The 18,297-nt window shown below is 31.4% G+C and overlaps 4 protein-coding genes and 2 long non-coding RNA genes across 15 annotated transcripts; 4 read left to right on the top strand and 2 right to left on the bottom strand.

Moving 5' to 3' along the window:
* The first annotated feature begins 519 nt into the window (after positions 1–519).
* LOC111830687 (EMBRYO SURROUNDING FACTOR 1-like protein 1) lies at positions 520–1,070 on the top strand. The gene is made up of 2 exons (XM_023783284.1): positions 520–627; positions 737–1,070. Exons 1-2 carry the CDS (start codon positions 564–566, stop codon positions 994–996), a joined length of 324 nt encoding a protein of 107 aa, XP_023639052.1. The 5' UTR covers positions 520–563; the 3' UTR covers positions 997–1,070.
* A 1,297-nt stretch (positions 1,071–2,367) lies between these two features.
* LOC17886360 lies at positions 2,368–2,855 on the top strand. The gene is made up of 2 exons (XR_002834037.1): positions 2,368–2,491; positions 2,568–2,855. It is a non-coding gene; the product is annotated as an uncharacterized LOC17886360 (long non-coding RNA).
* Positions 2,856–4,162: 1,307 nt separating this feature from the next.
* Positions 4,163–4,938, top strand: LOC17886497 (light-regulated protein 1, chloroplastic). Its single transcript, XM_006291967.2, has 3 exons — positions 4,163–4,427; positions 4,501–4,653; positions 4,746–4,938. Exons 1-3 carry the CDS (start codon positions 4,249–4,251, stop codon positions 4,819–4,821), a joined length of 408 nt encoding a protein of 135 aa, XP_006292029.1. The 5' UTR covers positions 4,163–4,248; the 3' UTR covers positions 4,822–4,938.
* Positions 4,939–8,679: 3,741 nt separating this feature from the next.
* Positions 8,680–11,696, top strand: LOC17884813. Of its 9 annotated transcripts, none has more exons than XR_002833758.1 (12): positions 8,680–8,764; positions 8,900–8,927; positions 9,004–9,070; positions 9,140–9,290; positions 9,492–9,579; positions 9,663–9,959; positions 10,047–10,223; positions 10,294–10,406; positions 10,497–10,565; positions 10,665–10,711; positions 10,796–10,874; positions 10,991–11,696. It is a non-coding gene; the product is annotated as an uncharacterized LOC17884813 (long non-coding RNA). The 9 variants fall into 9 exon arrangements; XR_002833757.1 differs by having other exon boundaries at positions 8,748–8,764; positions 8,900–9,070; positions 9,663–9,739; positions 9,867–9,959; XR_002833764.1 differs by having other exon boundaries at positions 8,742–8,764; positions 8,900–9,070; positions 9,663–9,948; positions 10,057–10,223.
* Positions 11,697–12,409: 713 nt separating this feature from the next.
* LOC17884693 (transcription factor ICE1) lies at positions 12,410–14,948 on the bottom strand. Of its 2 annotated transcripts, none has more exons than XM_006290922.2 (5): positions 14,835–14,948; positions 13,504–14,588; positions 13,066–13,290; positions 12,803–12,973; positions 12,410–12,712 (listed from the first exon to the last, which is right to left on the bottom strand). In XM_006290922.2, the coding sequence occupies exons 2-5, from the start codon at positions 14,497–14,499 to the stop codon at positions 12,629–12,631; spliced, it is 1,476 nt and encodes a 491-aa protein (XP_006290984.1). In that variant the 5' UTR covers positions 14,500–14,588; positions 14,835–14,948; the 3' UTR covers positions 12,410–12,628. The 2 variants fall into 2 exon arrangements, with proteins under 2 accessions (XP_006290984.1, XP_006290983.1); XM_006290921.2 differs by having other exon boundaries at positions 14,805–14,931.
* A 616-nt stretch (positions 14,949–15,564) lies between these two features.
* Positions 15,565–16,471, bottom strand: LOC17884889. Its single transcript, XM_006292430.2, has 3 exons — positions 16,056–16,471; positions 15,974–15,990; positions 15,565–15,825 (listed from the first exon to the last, which is right to left on the bottom strand). Exons 1-3 carry the CDS (start codon positions 16,213–16,215, stop codon positions 15,679–15,681), a joined length of 324 nt encoding a protein of 107 aa, XP_006292492.2. The 5' UTR covers positions 16,216–16,471; the 3' UTR covers positions 15,565–15,678.
* Positions 16,472–18,297: the final 1,826 nt, after the last annotated feature.

Here is an 18,297-nt window from a genome sequence, read left to right on the forward strand (position 1 = left end):
TAGTGTAAATATAAACCTTTTGTTAAATAGTATTAAGTTTTAGTTAGGTTAATTAATTATTTTATATATTTTTTTAATTTGAACAAACTTGGATTTATTTTATATATTAAAAAGTACTTTTTAAGAAGAAAATAAAAAGTTACTTTTCAAATTAAAACAGGGGAAATTTCCAAATTTATTCTTAATTAATTTAAAGTGTTTAAATATAAATATATATGTGAGATATTTTCATAAAAATGGCTCTATTTTTGGGTTTTTATATTGGGTTGTTTTTTGATTAATAAAACAAACTTTTATTACGAAAATTTAATCTAAAATGATTAACCATATTTATTAGATATTTTCATATATATACTTATATATTTATAACCTCATAAATATTTATTAGATATTCTATATATGTATATATATATACATATATAATCACATAAATATTTATTAGATATTTTCCATATAAATATATAGTAATGGAACCATAGCCAATAATATATATTGAGTCTTGGTATTTGCAAATTACAACAATTGAGTAAAACAACAATTGAACCATCCTTTGAGCCACAACCATGAAAACATCACAAATAGTTCTAATGTGCATAGTCATGTTCTCCCTCTTGGCTTTACATGAGTGTACGTATACGTTAGTTTATATATAAATCATATACATTGCTCATTTATAAATCAAATGATCGATGGTCAAAGTCGTGTGATAAATTGTGTTATTCGAATAAACGTGTAGGTGGAAGGATAGAGAGAGGAGTGATGAGTCTGAATGTTGGGAAAGCAGAACCAGACCCAGATAGAGGTGTAGGTGGTGGTGGTGGCAGGATAGAGAGAGGAGTGAATGTTGGGAAAGCAGAACCAGACTGTCGAAAAGAAAGACATCATAAAATGGACTGTTGGTGTTGCCATTTGAAAGGGGTACAAACTGTTAAATGTTGGTTGCTTGATTTTATCCCCACCGCTAGAGAGATTTGCTTAGCTTCTTGTCATCTCTAGACCTAAATACTAATAATAATAATAATAATCGAATAAGAATGTATGCTGCTTATTTAAATTAAGACTTTATAAGACTTTATCCAACAAAAAATATAGCTAGTCATTTACTTCATGTACAATTTGTCGGTGTCGGTGTGCATGGTTGGTTAGTACTTAGTACGTTAGTTTTTTTTTTTTGTTTTTTTTACTTTACACTTTTGTAAGAAGCATTAAGAGTTTGAGATCATGATTAATGGAGGGTTTTTAACTTAAGATTTTGTTAAGAAAAAACTCTTCTTTTGCAGCGAAAACGATTATGTTTAAGACTTCTAACTCTTCGTTTTCTTTTTTTTTTGTATTAGATTTTTTTCTCATAGTGAAAACGTCCAAGCCAGGGGCGCAGCTATAGAGTGACTATGAGACCATGTACAGTGGTGAATTAGAGAGTGTCTTAAAAATTGATCTTAGAATATAATAATCAACTTTAATTAAAATATTGGTCTAATATTTGTGATTTGTGTCTTAAATAGGACTCATTTTATGAGTGTCTAAAAATTAAAACAATATTAAAATTAGTTAGTTGTTTTAGACACCTTTGATAAGTTTACCATTGAACATGCTCTGAGGGTCAATTGACCTTTATGGATTTTTAAAAATTGTTATTTTACTTGTAACTGAAACCTAAAATATCCATTTCAACTACATGTTAAAATATCCATGTAACTGATAATGAATGTATCTCTCATAACTTTACCATTTAGAACCAAACAATTGTAAGTGAGAGAACAATTTTCTACACCAAAAAAAGAGGTTCTACACCCATTGTTTTTGCTAGTGACACTTTGGAGGAGAGGTTAATTCTACTATAATATAATTTTAATATTTATTTTTTAATTTAATTAGATAATTAAATATTTAGTTATTAAATATTAAGATTAGCAATAAAGAGAAAAAAATATTAATAAAATTAATGATAAATATATTTTAGATACACATCCTATATACACCAATATAGATAGTCTTAGAGATCATTCTCATAAGAAAAAAATAAAATAATAATAATAATGATAAAAAGACAAAATCTAATTTTTTTATTTTTTTTAATCCTGGTATTTAATTAATTTATAGTATTTAAAGATAACAGATCATGTCATAGATTTTCATTAAAATAGTTCTTTTTGTGGGTTTTTATATTGGATTTGGTTTTTGATTAGAAATAAAAAAAAATTCCTTAGAAGGAAAGAGAATCTGACAAGGATAAAAATAAGAAAAATAAAAAAGAGAAAATGTGGAAGCATTTAGGAGCTCCACATAAAACTAATCATATTTATATTAGATATTTTCCATATTTAAACTTTTAATATATATATATAGAGTCTTGTGTAAACTTTTACAACAAGAGAGTAAAACAAAACAAGCAAAAATCATTGATTGAGTCAAGAAATCTAAACCATGAAAACATCACAAATAGTTCTAATGTGCATAGTCATGTTCTCCCTCTTGGCTTCACATGAGTGTAAGTATAAGTTTATATGTATATTAATCGAATGATTGATCATCAAATGTGATTGTGTTTTCAAATAAATGTGTAGGTGGGAGGATAGAGAGAGGACTGATGAGTCTCAATGTTGGTAAAGCAGAACCAGACCCAGATAGAGGTATAGGTGGTGGGAGGATAGAGAGAGGAGTGAGCCTGAACCTTGGTAAAGCAGAACCAGACCCAGACTGTAGAAAAGAAAAACATCATGGCTGTTAGAGCTGCCATGTAAAAGGAAATTAAATGGTTAAATATTGGTTAATAAAAATATATTATGACTGACGGTTGAGACTTGAGATATGTTTAGCTTCTTGAATTAAACCAAAGAATCAAATTTTTAATTTCGGATCTCCCTATTTCAGATCCTTTTCTCTATTTGTGCAAATCTCCCTATTTAATTTCAGAATTTACAAATATATATATATATTAATATACTACAAGTGAAAACAAAAATAACTGGAAATTAACAAATCTACAAAGTATATATAACTAAATTATGACATGCGTACATGGGATTTTTTTTTGTTTAAAAAAACTCAAAACGAAAAATGGAAAACAAAATTAGATGATATGCGAGAATAAAATCAGAAATATTATTTTGATATTCTCAAATTTCTATTATTTTGTCTTCAACTAAATTTTCTTACACATTTTCAAATACTTTGGTTTCTTATTCCTGCAGAAATTTCTTATTCCTACTCTGAAAGAGGTCTAATAAAATTTTTAATTGTTTACAAAAAAATTTTTGATTTGTTAAAATTTTAAACTTTTAAAAAATAGTTTTGTCTTTTTGTTTTTTAAATATAATTTTCTTATCTTGAAGGATGAATAGTTGATTGATACGTGTAACTTTGACGAATTGAATTTTTCTATTTCTATTTAAATTAGATTTAATTTTTCAATATATTTGAATTTCTGTGAAAAAAACAAAAGTAATTTACTTTTCTTTTTTCTTGGTTTTTATTTGCTTATTTTCCATATATATGCTAACATAGTACCTAATTTTAATTTTTTGAAAGTTTTTACACTTGTTATGATTTCTTTGTCTCTATTTAATTAAATTTCAAATTTACTATCCAGCAAAAAAAAAATTATAATATAATAGTGAACACATAAAAAAAAAACTTAAAATTAACAAATCTACATAGTATATGAAAATAGTATTAGACTATGGTTTTTCAACTCATAAGTCATTGGTAATTAATGGATCGTCTCATTTCTTATATCGAAACTCAGTTACTCAATGACGAAAACTTTGTTTTTTTTTTTCCCTTTTTGCAATCCATGTGATTGTCCTAAACTTTATACCATTTCGGACCATTATTGAAACTCAATCAAACATATCATTTTTGCTGACTCAGATTACTAGAAAAAACACAGAAAATTCCAAAAAAAAAAAGAAAGATTGGATAAAATTTCTTCCAAGAGTAGAGGATAACAATCCATTGATTTTCATTCTCACATGTTTACATACAACAAAGCCTGAAGAACCTTATCCTTTCATAAATATCTCTTCCTTTGTGTTCAAACTTTTATCTTCTTTCCCAAGTGTTGGACCAGTGAGTGATTCTAGTCCGTTGGATTATCAATTATTGAGTCAATAAACCTAAAAATACAAATCTGCTCTGTTTTGTCTATAAATAAAAGCATAAACTGTTCCAAAACAGAACCAAAATATCTAAATCACTACCAGAACCAAATCTTTCCTACTCAAAAGATCAAAGAGATTACAAAATATGCAGGGAGCTCTTTACATCAAACCAACCATTCTTCTTCCTCTTCCTTCTTCAGTTTCTTCTCCAAAACTTAGTTTTCTTCTTCCTCACGCAACTAAACCTTCAAGACTCTCACCTCTCAGATCAAACAACGCATCATCTGATCCTAACACCGTCGACTACAACTCCTCCATCCTTTCGTAAGTCCTTCGATCACTTCTTTCTCTAATTCTCATCTCTCTACTGACTCGTTAGCATCTTTATAATACTCAGTGTTTTCCCAGCTGAAGCATGTGAAGTAATCAGTGGATACGCTTGTTCTGCTGACATTTACCCTGAAGTTAAGCTCGAATCAAAGCCCGTCTCACGTCCCGTGACTACAGAGTCTGTTGACAGAGAATACGAAGACTATAACAACACCAAAACGTAAAGCTTCACATTTTCTTTAAACCCTTTCATTCTCAGTTTAGATTCCTAATCTCTGATTGTGTGTGTTTTTGTGACTACTCGAAAAATAGTGTTTTCCGCGAAGAGGCCTGTGATGATCTTGGTGGAGAATTCTGTGAACCTGACTATCAAAAAGATGTCAACTAATGAAGAAACAAGTTTTTTTTTATGTGATGTGAATATGTGTATGTTTGTATCTTTATAACCACTCTTTCATTTTATGAAATCTAGCTTCACTAAATCAAGATTGGACTTTATAAATCAGATCAGAGTTCCCAAACTTTGCATCAAACAGTAATAATATGAATACTTGATAAAAAAATAGGCTAGATCAAAGCTCTGCTCCAAAGTTAATCGCACAGTAATAATCATTTCTTTGGTTTGGTATCATCTATTCATCTATATGAAAACTGGTAGTAGAAAATACAATAAATAAGAAACATTGACAAAATAAAATAAAAATAATAAGAATCAAAAGCTAAATGTTTTTAAGAACTTAAAACGTGAAAAGGCAGACTTTGATCCAACGGTAAAGATGTTCATCTAAAACGTTAGATTGGTAATAGTTTTAATGGAAAATTAGTATGAAAAAAATAGATAGTAAAAAAGGAAAAAAATGGTCATGTTTGAAAAAACTTGAAATGTAGACATAAGGAAACGAGTATAACTATGATCATTCAATAGTTCACCCAAAAAAACTATATATTATAATCTTTAGTATTAGCTATTGTTTTTTTTCCCTTTATAAAAATTGTTTTTCTATGATGTCTATGCATTACATGTTACAGTAAAACCTCCATAAATTAATACTCTATAAATTAATAAACACTATAAATTAATAATTTTTGCTGGTCCCAAGTCGGGCCAGTGTAAAAATGATCTAAATTCGATAATATAATAAGATAATAAGTTTTTTTGAAATCCCTATGTAAATATAGTCCCAACAATATCATAAATTTATAATCACTATATATATACTCTAAATATATACAGTATATGATATAAGTAGTTATGTTAAAATATGCTTTTAGTTTTTTCTAAAAATGAATTTTTGCTCCTCGAGCTCATCTCTATAAAAAAAATATTTATGTTATATTTTTAAGAGAATTTTTGAGAAATACCCCTTTTGGTCTACCCCTTTTTAAAAATACCCCTCTTTTCTATCCATTTTCAAAAATACCCCTTTCCAAATATGAAAAATTATTAACTTTTATACGGTTGATAAGGTACAGCAAGATCATCATTACTACTGCGTGACTAAATCCCAATATTTATAAAGTTTTAAAAGGTTCTAAACGGTATTTATAAGGTTTTTAAAAGGTTTACAAGGTTTTTACAATGTTTTTATAAGGTTTTTAAATGACTTTTAAAAGGTATTTATAAGGTATTTATGAAATATATATGTAAATTTACACACATATAAAGATAATTTTTGTCTTTGAATATAAGCTTACACATAGTTTTTAATAAATTTCAAAATTTATAGTGATTTTTGATAAAATTAGAAAGAGGGGTATTTTTAAAAAGTGGTATTGGAAAAGGGGTATTTTTGAAATTCCCCCTATTTTTAAACTATAATATTACAATATACTCCATAACATCATAAAATAACCAATATTTTTTATGTTTTCTATTTATAAATATGCATCATATTCATTTTTTTTTGTTTTATAGGCTGTTAGAAGATAACAGTTGAGGTATTAATCATAAATTTGAATTTATGTATATACTTTGTATATAAGTGAATTTATTAATAATATTTTTAATTCATTTTTAAATTGTTTTTCTAAATAGAGAATTCAATTTTTATATAATCTTAAAGATTAATCTTATTTTGTAAAATTGTCTAATTCTTTTAAAGATGCCACTATAAATTAATAATTATTAATTTACACTATTAAATAATAAATATTAATTTATAGATAAATTAATATCACTATAAATTACAGTAAAACCTCTATAAATTAATAATGTTGGGACCATGAAAATCTATTAATTTATAGAGGTATTAATTTATCGATAAATTAATAATTATTAATTTATAGAGAGATATTCCTAATTTGGAAAATATTTTCAAAACAATATTTAAAAAAAAGATTTAATCATGATAATTAGTATTTTATATAATCAATTACAAATAAAACAATAATTATTATGTATTAAAAGAGAATGCTAACTATTTTTCATATAGTAAAATATTAGAAATAAAATCTAACAAAAACTAATGTGTATATATATACATATATTTTGAAAATTTTACCTAATTATTAATTTATAATATTGATGGGACCATATATTTATAAAGGATTTTCCAAAAATTTATTATCTTATTATTTTATCGAAATGTGTCTAAAATTACACTGGTCCCAAGTTGGGACTGGAGAAATTTATTAATTTATAGAGATTATTAATTTATCGAGTATTAATTTATAGAGGTTTTACTGTAATAAAATTCTGTAGTCCCACCAATATTAATTTATAGAGGTTTTACTGTAGTACGTAAAGAATTATTTGGAATTTAACATTTTTGACCCACTGATTTATGTTCTATTATCACTTGCGTAATTATAACGGTAAAATTTTATTATTGAGATTATTGGGCTTTTTATTATTATTGGGCTTTTCCTTTTCTTCTTTCGAATTTCTAATTTTAAATTTCCTTTTTAATACGAAAGATGAAAAATGTCGATATAACGGGAATATAATTGAAGAACGCTCCCCGATTCCCAAAAGCGCTCCTCCTTGGCGATTTACAATCTCTTTCTTCTTCATCTCTTTGTTTTTCTTCTTCGATTCAGTCTGATTATGATCGGCGACGCATCTCTCGATCAGATCCATGTCTAAATTCCCATATTCTAAGGTATAAATCTCTTATATACATACGATTCTTCAGGTTTTTATTTATATGTGATTTTTCAGGAATTTTTTTAGGGATTTGGGTGTTGATTTTGTAGGGATTTCTTGGGAATTCAACTTGAATTGCTACAGTTTTAATCTCAATGAAACAAAAGGTATGATCCCGACCTTTTTCTCACTTAATCTTTAGGGTTTTGGCTTTTGCAATCCAATGTTAAAGGTACGATCCTTCTTCTTCTTTTTTCAGTCTTTGTTTAAATTTTTGACTAATTGCTAGTTTCCTTGGTTACCGTTCCTTGGTTTTGAGTTTTGACTCTTACTTGCTTCTGTGATTCGTTGTTTCGTTGTTTTTTTGCTTGCTTCTTTACGTTCTTGCTTCCTTACTTCTATGCCTTTTAATTTCTTGTTTTGCTTATTACATGCTTTTTTGATTCGTTGTTTCGTTGTTTTCTTTTGCTTGCTTCTTTACGTTCTTGCTTCCTTACTTCTATGCCTTTTAATTTCTTGTTTTGTTTGTTACTTGCTTCTGAGATTCGTTGTTTCTTTGCCTGCCTGCTTCTGTGATTCGTTGTTTCTTTGCTTGCTTGCTTCTTTGATTCGTTGTTTCTTTGCTTGTTTGCTTGCTTCTGTGATTCGTTGTTTCTGTGCTTGCTTGCTTCTGTGATTCGTTGTTTCTTTGCTTGCTTGCTTGCTTCTTTAGGTTCATTCTTCCTTAGTTATATTATATGTGTCTTAATTTGCTGTTTGCTTGCTTGCTTCTTTACATTCTTGCTTTGTTACTTGCCTCCTTTGTTAATTGCTGTGTAATTCCTCAGTTATATGTGTGTGTTTGTGCTTGCTTTCTTCCTTGGTTCCTTCTGTGCTTCCTTATTTTTCTTACATGATTCCTTGTGTACTTCCTTACTTGCTTATTTGATTCGTTGTTTAGTTTATTGTTTGCCTCTTTAGATGATTGATTCCTTGATTCTTTACTAATTCTCTTACTAGCTTTACTTATCACACACTTATTTATTAATAACTCTGTAGTTTCATTTCTCAAATGTAATCAAAACTTGTAGGTTTCTTGTTTCCTCATAATTGGTCCATCTATCTATTGATTAATCTAACACTTTTATCAGCTGAGCAACTAATTGCAGATACCAAACTTGATGTGCTACTCCTATTGCCAACAAGGTTGTACCAAAACACAATAGACCTTACATCCATTGGTCACGACTATCCTAAACAAAATAAGGTATTTCCATCTTAACATGTTTTGTAAAAATATCCAGTCAGAGTAATTAAACAAAAACCGGAAAAAGGTTTATTATACTTTCTTTTGGTGTAAATAACACACATGGAATTGAATATTTTACTTTTTGCTTCTCAGGTCATGTTCTTACTCAAACTGGACTAAGGTTTGTAATAATAAATATTTTTTTATGTTCTTAAATCACATGATCTATACATAAGGAGCTTTAAAATGGTTGAAAGATGTAGGGGCTAAACCAATAACCGTAACAAGTAACAGATTTGTGGCGAACATAAAATATTTTGCTGGGTAAGTAATCGTTTTTGAAATTATATAGTAATTTAACACACTGCTTCTCCTAACTTGTTTATTTAGCAGTTATGGATTGTTCTAAAGCCAAAAGTTTCTATGGGGGTCGGGTCTTTGTGCAGTCTGGTGTGTCACTTAGCTTTCTTGTTATGTCGTCAATGCAATGTGCTATCACGTTCTTCGGCTAGTCCATGAGATCTGGAAACCTATTCCTCGAACTGTAAGTATCTGATCATCTATACTTCCAGGATATACTTTCACTACATTATGTCTGAGCATGTCGACCTTTTTATTACATGTAAAAAAATACATTGCAACCCCCAAAGCCTCCATACTACCGTGAAACCGTTCTTGTACGAGAGCATGTTTCTACGGGAGGTTCGGGTATTTGTGATAATTTTCTTACATATTCTATTTGCAGATAAAGCACCGCTCGAAAGGGGACACCATTGTTGACTATTGCTTATCTGATACACACGGAAATCGAAAGCAAGATAGTAAAAGCAAAGGTATTTTTCCCATTCCATGATATCTGTGAAATACATACAACGACTAGACAAGACCTATAACATTTGATGGCATGAAATTGCAGGTAAATGGTTATCTTGTTTCTACAACTCACGTTCTTGAGAATGTTGATGTCCTGGAGACTGTCACCTACAACATTTTGTACCTTTTCTCTCATGCATTTTTTCCATTTCTCGTTTTCTTTTTGTCCTACGTACGGAAATTATAAGTAGCTTCATCTGCTCTACCTAGGTTTCACGAGCTTTCATGTTCCTTTTTATTGTTACAGCCCCTCTCAAGCAGATTTCCAGAGACATAAACAGTGGTTGCAACATGCGAAAACAAGGAGTGCGAGACAGAAGATTATGAGGGTATATTATTGGTATTCACTTACTTTATATGCTTATTGGCTCACATTTACTAATTCTTCATGTCTCTCCTCTTGTTCAAGTCAATGACTTTGTGGCAGACTATGATAGTGATGCAGAACATTCAAGAAAGAGCTTACAATGGTGGGAGAAAATCCTCGTCAATGTCAAGCAGTTCCCACTTCCCAGTCACAAGACAAAATCAGATATACATCACGAAGAAAAAGGCAGAGATATTACAACACCCACTTCTCAAAATGGAGCACTTGGTCCCAAAGGTGAATTGAAAACACACAAAAAATAGCAATAGAAACTCGAGTTTAGATGAGTCAAATTTCCTCTTACCAGGTAATGGAATTGCCAAGATTTTTCCTGCTAAAAGCTTAGACAGTTGGCGAGACACTAAAAGCTCAAAGGTCACTCCATCGAATGGTTCTGTGTAGTATCTATGGATCGGAAAGGTATGTTATCCTTGATTTCTTGTAGTCGTGATTGATGATTTTAGCAACTCAAAAGTAAACCACAATTTTTTTTTTGTCACATTTTGGCAGGCATAATCTCAAAGGTTACAACAGTCCTTGTCGTTGAAAGGTTCTGTGTAGTATCCATGGATCGGAAAGGTATGTTATCCTTGATTTCTTGTAGTTGTGATTGATGATTTTAACAATTTGAAAGTAAAACTAGATTTTTTAATTTTTTTATTTTTAACATTTTGGCAGGCATAATGTCAAAGTTTACAACAGTGCTTGCAGCTGAAAGCATCGCAGTATGTTCTTGTTTGGTAGCCTTGATATTAACTTACCTCTGAAAATATTATAGTTTTCAACGGCTCATCTTACAAATCTTATAGTTTATTCCATGCCTGAATTTGCCGAGGAAGAGGATTAGCAGTAATGTTGCTTCAAATAGAAGCAAACATTGAAAGCTTGGTAATATTTCCTAAATTTCTAAACTCTCGTTCTAAACCTTTTTTTGGATCTTCGCCCACTAAGCACTAACCCTTGTCTCTGTGGATATTTAACTCCCAGGTTATTGTTTTGCGCAGGTGGATCTAATCTTGGGATGGTCGAGTGGTTTTAGCTGGCCAAAATCAACGGATAATGCTCAAGTTCTTGAGTGTTAAAGCCAAAAGACTCACGTTCTTGGCCATGAAGTTTTTTCATTTTTTTCTTCTTACTTGCTTCTTTGATTCGTTGTTTCTTTTGCTTGCTTGCTTTGTTACTTGCTACATTCATTGTTTGTTTTCTTGCTCAACTTGTTTGCTTTTGCTGCTTCTCTGATTCCTCTGCTTTGTGTATTGCTTGTTGTTTCTTTGCTTCTTTGATTCCTCTGCTTTGTGCTTCCTTGATTTCTTTGTATTGTTTGTTCTTTTGTTTTTGCCCAACTTGTTTGTTTGATTCCTCTGCTTAGTGTATTAAATGTTTCTTTGCTTCTCAGATTCTTATTCTGTATTGTAAATTGTTTGTTTTCTTGCTCAACTTGTTTGCTTTTGCTGCTTCTTTGATTCCTCTGCTTTGTGTATTGCTTGTTTCTTTGCTTCTTTGATTCCTCTTTTGTGTGCGTGCTTCATTCATATGTTTAGTGCATTGTTCGTTTTTATTTGCCTCTTTGATTCCTCTACTTTGTTCATTACTTGCTTCCTTAATTCCTCTCAATACTTGAAGACTAAAAAGATTGTGTGGGATAAATTTTTGTATCATGTTTGTATTATTATTCACTCTTATGTTGAAGAGAGTTACGCAGCGGAGAAATCGTCTGAGGCGGTGCTGAGCTTTTCGTGGCAGCTTTTAATATGTCTTAAAGCTATATCATTAGTAAAATCAAAATCTACAACGTAAAATGATGAGTTTTTTTTTTACTGGACAAAATTGTGAAGTTTTTCTTCAAGAGAGACAGAGAGACACATCCACAGAGAAAACATTTTGAAAAACAAAGAGAGTACGAAACGGCTTTGAATCATCAAAGAGGACATCACGAGGACTTCATTAATACATACACTTACTACTACAAGAGATAATCATAGAACCTAAAACCCTATAAAAAGTTTGGGTTAGGTTTATTGAAAGGTCCTACTACTTTAACTTTTCTTGATTCATACTTCATCACATCCTCTACGTTCTCGTGACTCTCTCTTCTCTCTTCTGTCTCCAACCTCTATTAACTCTGTCTCCTCCTCTCTCTCTCTCTCTCTTTTTGTACGGATACATACAACGGATAGTAAGACAAAAAAAACAAACAGAGATGGTAGGGACTATTTCTCTTGCTCTGCCTCCTTCCTTGTACCATTCTTTTCTAAGTGTGTTCACCATTCTCACATCATCCAAAACTTGTCATCAGCTTATACCAAAGCCGTCTATCTCTTTTAACCTAACTGTTTTGTCTGAAACCGTGTAATATGTGCGTGAGAGACTCTACCTAACTCTTTTGTCCTTTCTTAAAAAATAATTTCTTGATCAAATAGCTCTAGATGAAACATAACTGGAAGTTAAGATTTATAAAAATAAATGGAGTTCTCAAAAGCTTAATTAAAACAACCTCTCATTAGCAATTGCATTACATGCTTAAATTATAAGTTATGAAGAGAAGAAAAAAAACTGAGATGAAAATTGCAGGTTCAAAGGGACTTAGTTCTTCTAGCTCCGGTTCAACTGATGCTCAATGGACTCAAACTCAGGGGATCAGATCAGATCATACCAGCATAGCCTGCTGTATCAAAAAGCACTGCTTTGATTTGATCAGGTAGTATCTCCTGTCCTTCTTGACATTGCTGATAGACAAAAGAGAAAAGAACACATGTTACTACTAATATCTTACTACAAATCTGCAACTGTTTTATCTAAGAGTAGAAGATCCTTACCTCAGCACGGAAAACATCCAAGGCAAACCCGTTGAAACAGCTAATCACGGCTTGCTGAACATCCAGTCCAAGATTATCCAAAGCTTTCATGGTAGCAAGTAAAAGACCTGGTCTACGACCACAGAACATATGAATGTTCACTGCTCTTCCTTCCCTTAATCTAACCTCAACCTGCGAAAAAGAAGCAGAGTAACATCTCAGACATGAATCTTTGTTTTCGTCTTTCCCGTCTAAGCAAAAGTTATACAGAATATAGTCCTTACTCTTGCTTGCTGGCCTTTAGGACTTGGCAAAGAAGAGGGACATAACTCTTCCTTGACACGACAAGAAAGAGTCTGCGGTGTAGGCGTCAATGGATGGAAGCTTGATGAAGTTGGAGGTAAAGATCCAGGAGGAGTTGACTCAAGTTCGTTGTGAAGATCATTGATCCTTTGTAAAAGTTCCTTCAGATAATCAATTGCATCTCCAAGTATTGATGCTCTATCCATCTGCAATTCATCCAAAACCCATCAAACACAAAACCTAATCACGAGCTTCTTCCTCAAAAGAGTAAAACAACTACATTCAAAGTGGCCATGCTAGAATTCTAGAGTTTAAACCCAACAAAAGCTACAGAACAACAATTCTCACCAACTGAGAGCAATAAGTAAATGATGAAAAGACAAAGACCTTAAGGAGATAAAAGAGAAGTAATTGTTTACTTTGCTGATCTTGGGGACAACTGATCTAAGCATATAAAGCCTATCATTAAGCTTCTTCCTCCTTCTCCTCTCAGCCATCAGATTCTTAGCAGGCATTCCTTTCTTCTTACCCTTTCCTCCTCCAATCTGAACACTCTCAGCTGCTTTCCCACTCTCGTTGAGCTCATCAGACTCATAATTCAACCCGGAAACCTCAATCCCAGTCTCATCCATATCCCCATCATCACTCAACCTCCTCATTCCCGAGCTCTCAGAGTTTCCCATTTTGCTTCCAGAGCTCTGACGCATAGCTGCACGTTTCTGAAACAGAGTAGGCTGTGCACCAGACGACGCTAACACCTCTAAAGGCTTCAGGACCTTGGCTCTGTTCCCAACAAAACCACCATTGGCAGGACTCCCAAAACCTTCTAATTCCAGTGGAGCTGTGAACCCACCTCCTCCACCACATAACACTGTATTGTTGTTGTTGTGATCCTGTGCAAGAAGGGACCTTGCAGACAAGAAATCAGGAACAGAACTCAAATCCCGGTTCCCCAATTGTGTCAAAGAACCAAAACCCATCGACATGGGAGCATGGATTTGGCTAAGGAAACCAGATTCAGAGCCGAGTTCAAAAGCATTGTCAAAAGGGTTTGCAGAAGAAGGAACATTGATGAGACAAGACTTGTTGTTAGTGGACAAGAACTGGTTTTGCTGAGAAGGGTCAAGGCTAAATGCTTGAGAAGGAGAACAAGAAGAAGACGAATCAATCGAGTGCTGAAGAAGAAGATTGTCATTAGGATTGAAAGGGAAACCACCAAGAAATCTGAAATCTTGATGATTTTGTAACATCTGAAGATCTTGTGGATGTGGTGGGTTACTAAACCAATCACCTTCAAGCATAGGTTTAAACTGAGAACCATCTTCTTGATTCCTTCCCCACGAACCTTCCTCGTTCTCTTCCCTTTCTCCACCACCTAACCAAACCGCACCACCGTTGTTTCCGTCAAGAACCATCGCCAAAGGTGAGAGCTTTACCCCCTAAAAGCCTGAACCTTTGAAAGACAAGTCAATTCCACTACAAAAGCCGAGACCTTTAAACAATTCTGCAAAAGTTTGAAACGAGAAGATATAAACTTTGAATTTTCAGAGACTTTAAAAGTAGAAGAAGCATTAAAGTGGAATCACGAGTATTTCATGAACTGAAGAAGCGAAATCTGAAAAAAGAAAGATAGAGAGATAAAGAGAGAGAGAATGATAGATTCATTTCTCCATAGCCTTCAAAAATTGAAATTCAATTCAATTTTTATGGAAACGCCCACCATGAAATTGCTTTATCATTCAACACATACCCCAGATTCCTCGTGACTCTCTTTGCTTTGCTTCGTTTACCGTCTCTCACCGTCACTACTCTTTCATCTTTGCTTATCTCTCTCCTCTCTCTCTCTGTGTCACTGTCTCTGTCTTTATGTAGAGAGAGTTAAAAAAACAAAACTAATGATGATGATTAAGTGAAGGACTAATTAGCATTATTCATGCAACGCGTGTCTTCCATGCACTTCTTTTAAACTGATACTATTACCTAATTATGTACGAATTGATTCAATAGTATTAATGTTTTTAAAGGACATCACTTCATTTCATTCAATATTATTAGATCTTTTGTTTTCTTGTTTATTATACATGAAGATCTTTTTTTTTATATATAGTTTTAAAAAGGATTAATGATTGATTATGAGTTTGTAACGCCTCAGTTCTATGCTGATGCATGCATAAAGTACAGTGATGCATTTTACCCATTTTGTGAATTTGATTTTGTATGTTTTTCGTGTTTGATTTTGTAATACTAAAGGGTTCGAATGGTTAAATTCGTTTGCGAATCCAATATTTATTTATTTATTATTTATATAATATAGTTTGTAGTGGTGTGAATAGAAAAAAGAAAAAAATCCAACACATCTTAAGTATGGGTCACAACTCACAACATAGTTTTTCTAGTTTTCGATCTTTATCATCACAAACTATAATTTATGAATAATAAATATAAAAAAAATATGATCCACAAACAGAGTTTTTTTTGGTAAAAGGTTAAGTTTTATATCAAATTTTTAAATTTGTGACATAAGTTACAACAAAAACGAGTAGCGGATAAAAGCAGCTACAAAAAGATTAAAAACAATATTACTACTCAAAATGTTAGGGATCACAAAATGAGTGCTCAAGGGCAAGTTGCGGGAAGAAACACTGATTCCAAGCTCGCGAAACTCGGAAATTTGCGTGGTTGCCACAATACCAAAGAACTAGAGTTTTCATCCTCGTTGCCACGAGCCGAATTATCTGAGGCTAGCCTTTAAAACCTCGCAATAGAAGCTTACAACTTCTCTGAAAACTAACGCAAAAACGCATAAGCAACCACAGACTACTAACTAACTCAACGAGAAAGCGATGCCACTTAGACCTATCCGCCGCCTTTATTCAAAACCCGAGAAACCTTACCGAAGCACTCAACTGCTCACATTCACAAATTGAACCAAAACCAACAACACCAAAACAACAAAACTCTACCTAAAAGCAAAACAGAGACGATGCAAAAGGGACAAAGGCAAATGGATACGGGATAGCCATAACCATGACTGGAGAAGCTGCCACCCTCAACTGCCCACCAATGGAGGAGTGACGTTGACCACCATGAACAAAAACCCACGACGCCACTAACTGCCACGAACAAACCATGAAAACCAAACGGTCCTGTGACTTGCCTCCACAAAAATGCCTGTCGGAATCCAAACAAACCACCACCGGAGCTGAAAAAAATAAAGGCGGAGGGACTGAGAAATGAAGGTCCGCCACACCACAAACTCGTTGTAGTGGCCAAACCACAAGACGAACGACGAAAAGATGGCTCAATAAACTTTTTATATATTCTTATATTTTTAGAAAAGGATCCATAAACTTGTTATATTAGCAAAAAATGGCTCAATAACTTTTTTTTATTATACATTGATGTAAAAAACAAATTTATACATAATATAAGCTAATATAACAAAAACATGCCTATAAATTGCGTATTACCTTAAAAAAAAAGTGGGGGGAATTTCAAAAATACCATTTTTCCAATACCCTTTCTAAAAATACCCCTCTTTCTAATTTTATCAAAAAGTCACTATAAAATTTGAAATTTATCAAAAAAATATGTATAAGCTTATATTTATAGACATAAATTATCTTTATATGTGTATAAATTTACATATATATTTCATAAATATCGTATAAATACCTTTTAAAAACTTTATTAAAACTTTGTAAACCTTTTAAAAACCTTATAAAAACTTTATAAATGCCGTTTAGAACCTCTTAAAACCTTATAAGTATTTGGATTTAGTCTCCCATTAATAATGATGATCTTGATGTACCTTATCAACCATATAAAAGTTTATAATTTTTCATATTTGAAAAGGGGTATTTTTGAAAATGGCTAGAAAAATGGGTATTTTTAAAAATAGGTACACCAAAAGGGGCATTTCTCAAAAATTCTCAAAAAAGTTCATAATTTTGTAATGTGTTTTTATATTATCAAATTATAATTCATATTTTAAAAAAACATAGGGTCAAAAACAATTTTGGTTTTTTTTGAACCTAATTTTTTTTTTTTTTTTGCCCAAGGGCTCCTAAAATCTTTGAGCCGACACTGCTCACCCTGATGTGTTCTATTGATTTGGTTCAAATGTAACCTTGGTTGTATTACCCGTTGCACTCTTGGAGAAGAATAAACTCTTAATCCATAGCGATCACTTTCTAGAGCCGCTCATCCTGCATGATCTCAATACCGGGTCTTTTGAGGTTTTCCAAAAACGGAGTTGTCTATTCCAACCACACGCAACTATTTGAATCTTAAAACACTTCACAATGATTATAAATCAATAGTACTAATTTACTCCAAATTTCTCAATATACCACACTTTGATTTTTTTTTTTGAAAAATACCACCATTATTTTACTTTTCAAAGGGTGCAAATATTTTTTAAAATTAACTATTAAACTTAAGATATAGTTTTTTAAGATAGTGTTTATTATTTAGGATTTAGCTTTGAATCTTAAAAATTTAGTTTTAATTATAGTTTTGTGGTATTTTGAAAAATAAAACTAACAATAGTATTTTTGGAAACTTTATTTTAATGGTAGCTGTGAAAAAAATTCTTTATTATATTAAATAATAAGTACCTTCCATGAATATTTTGAAATTTATACTTATTAACATTAATCAATACTATAATAGTACATAGGAGAATTGTAAAACAAAAATTGAAAAATCGATCTTCATGAACTGGATGAAGTATTTATTCCACCAATTTCCACATATTATTAGAATCAATAGGTTCTTTAGCATGGTTTATATAAAACAAATTTGATTATTATCATATTTTTTTGTAATATGATGTTAAAGGAATTTTTGGTAATTTGATTGTACAAAGTATGCATATAGGAGATAGAAGACTTGAACTTAATTAGTACCTGCGATTTCAAAGTATAATATTCTACCTATTATTTTAAGGTAGGGGTTTTATATGATTTATTTATTAGAAAGTTAAACGATTTTTGGTAGTAAGAAAATACAAGTAAAATTGTATGTTTAGGGGGTGTATTCAAAGTGAATTTTAAGTGATTTATAAAAAAATTTCAAATTTCTATGTTATTCAATCATGGATTTTAAAAAGTTCCATGAAATCCAGTGTTATTGAACTAATCATTTTAAAATCCACCTTAAAATCCATTGTTATTGAAAACAGTTTGTGGATTTGATTTTAAATGATTCAG

This window comes from Capsella rubella, unplaced genomic scaffold (genome assembly GCF_000375325.1).
Source record: "Capsella rubella cultivar Monte Gargano unplaced genomic scaffold, Caprub1_0 scaffold_5, whole genome shotgun sequence".
Taxonomy (NCBI): domain Eukaryota; kingdom Viridiplantae; phylum Streptophyta; class Magnoliopsida; order Brassicales; family Brassicaceae; genus Capsella; species Capsella rubella.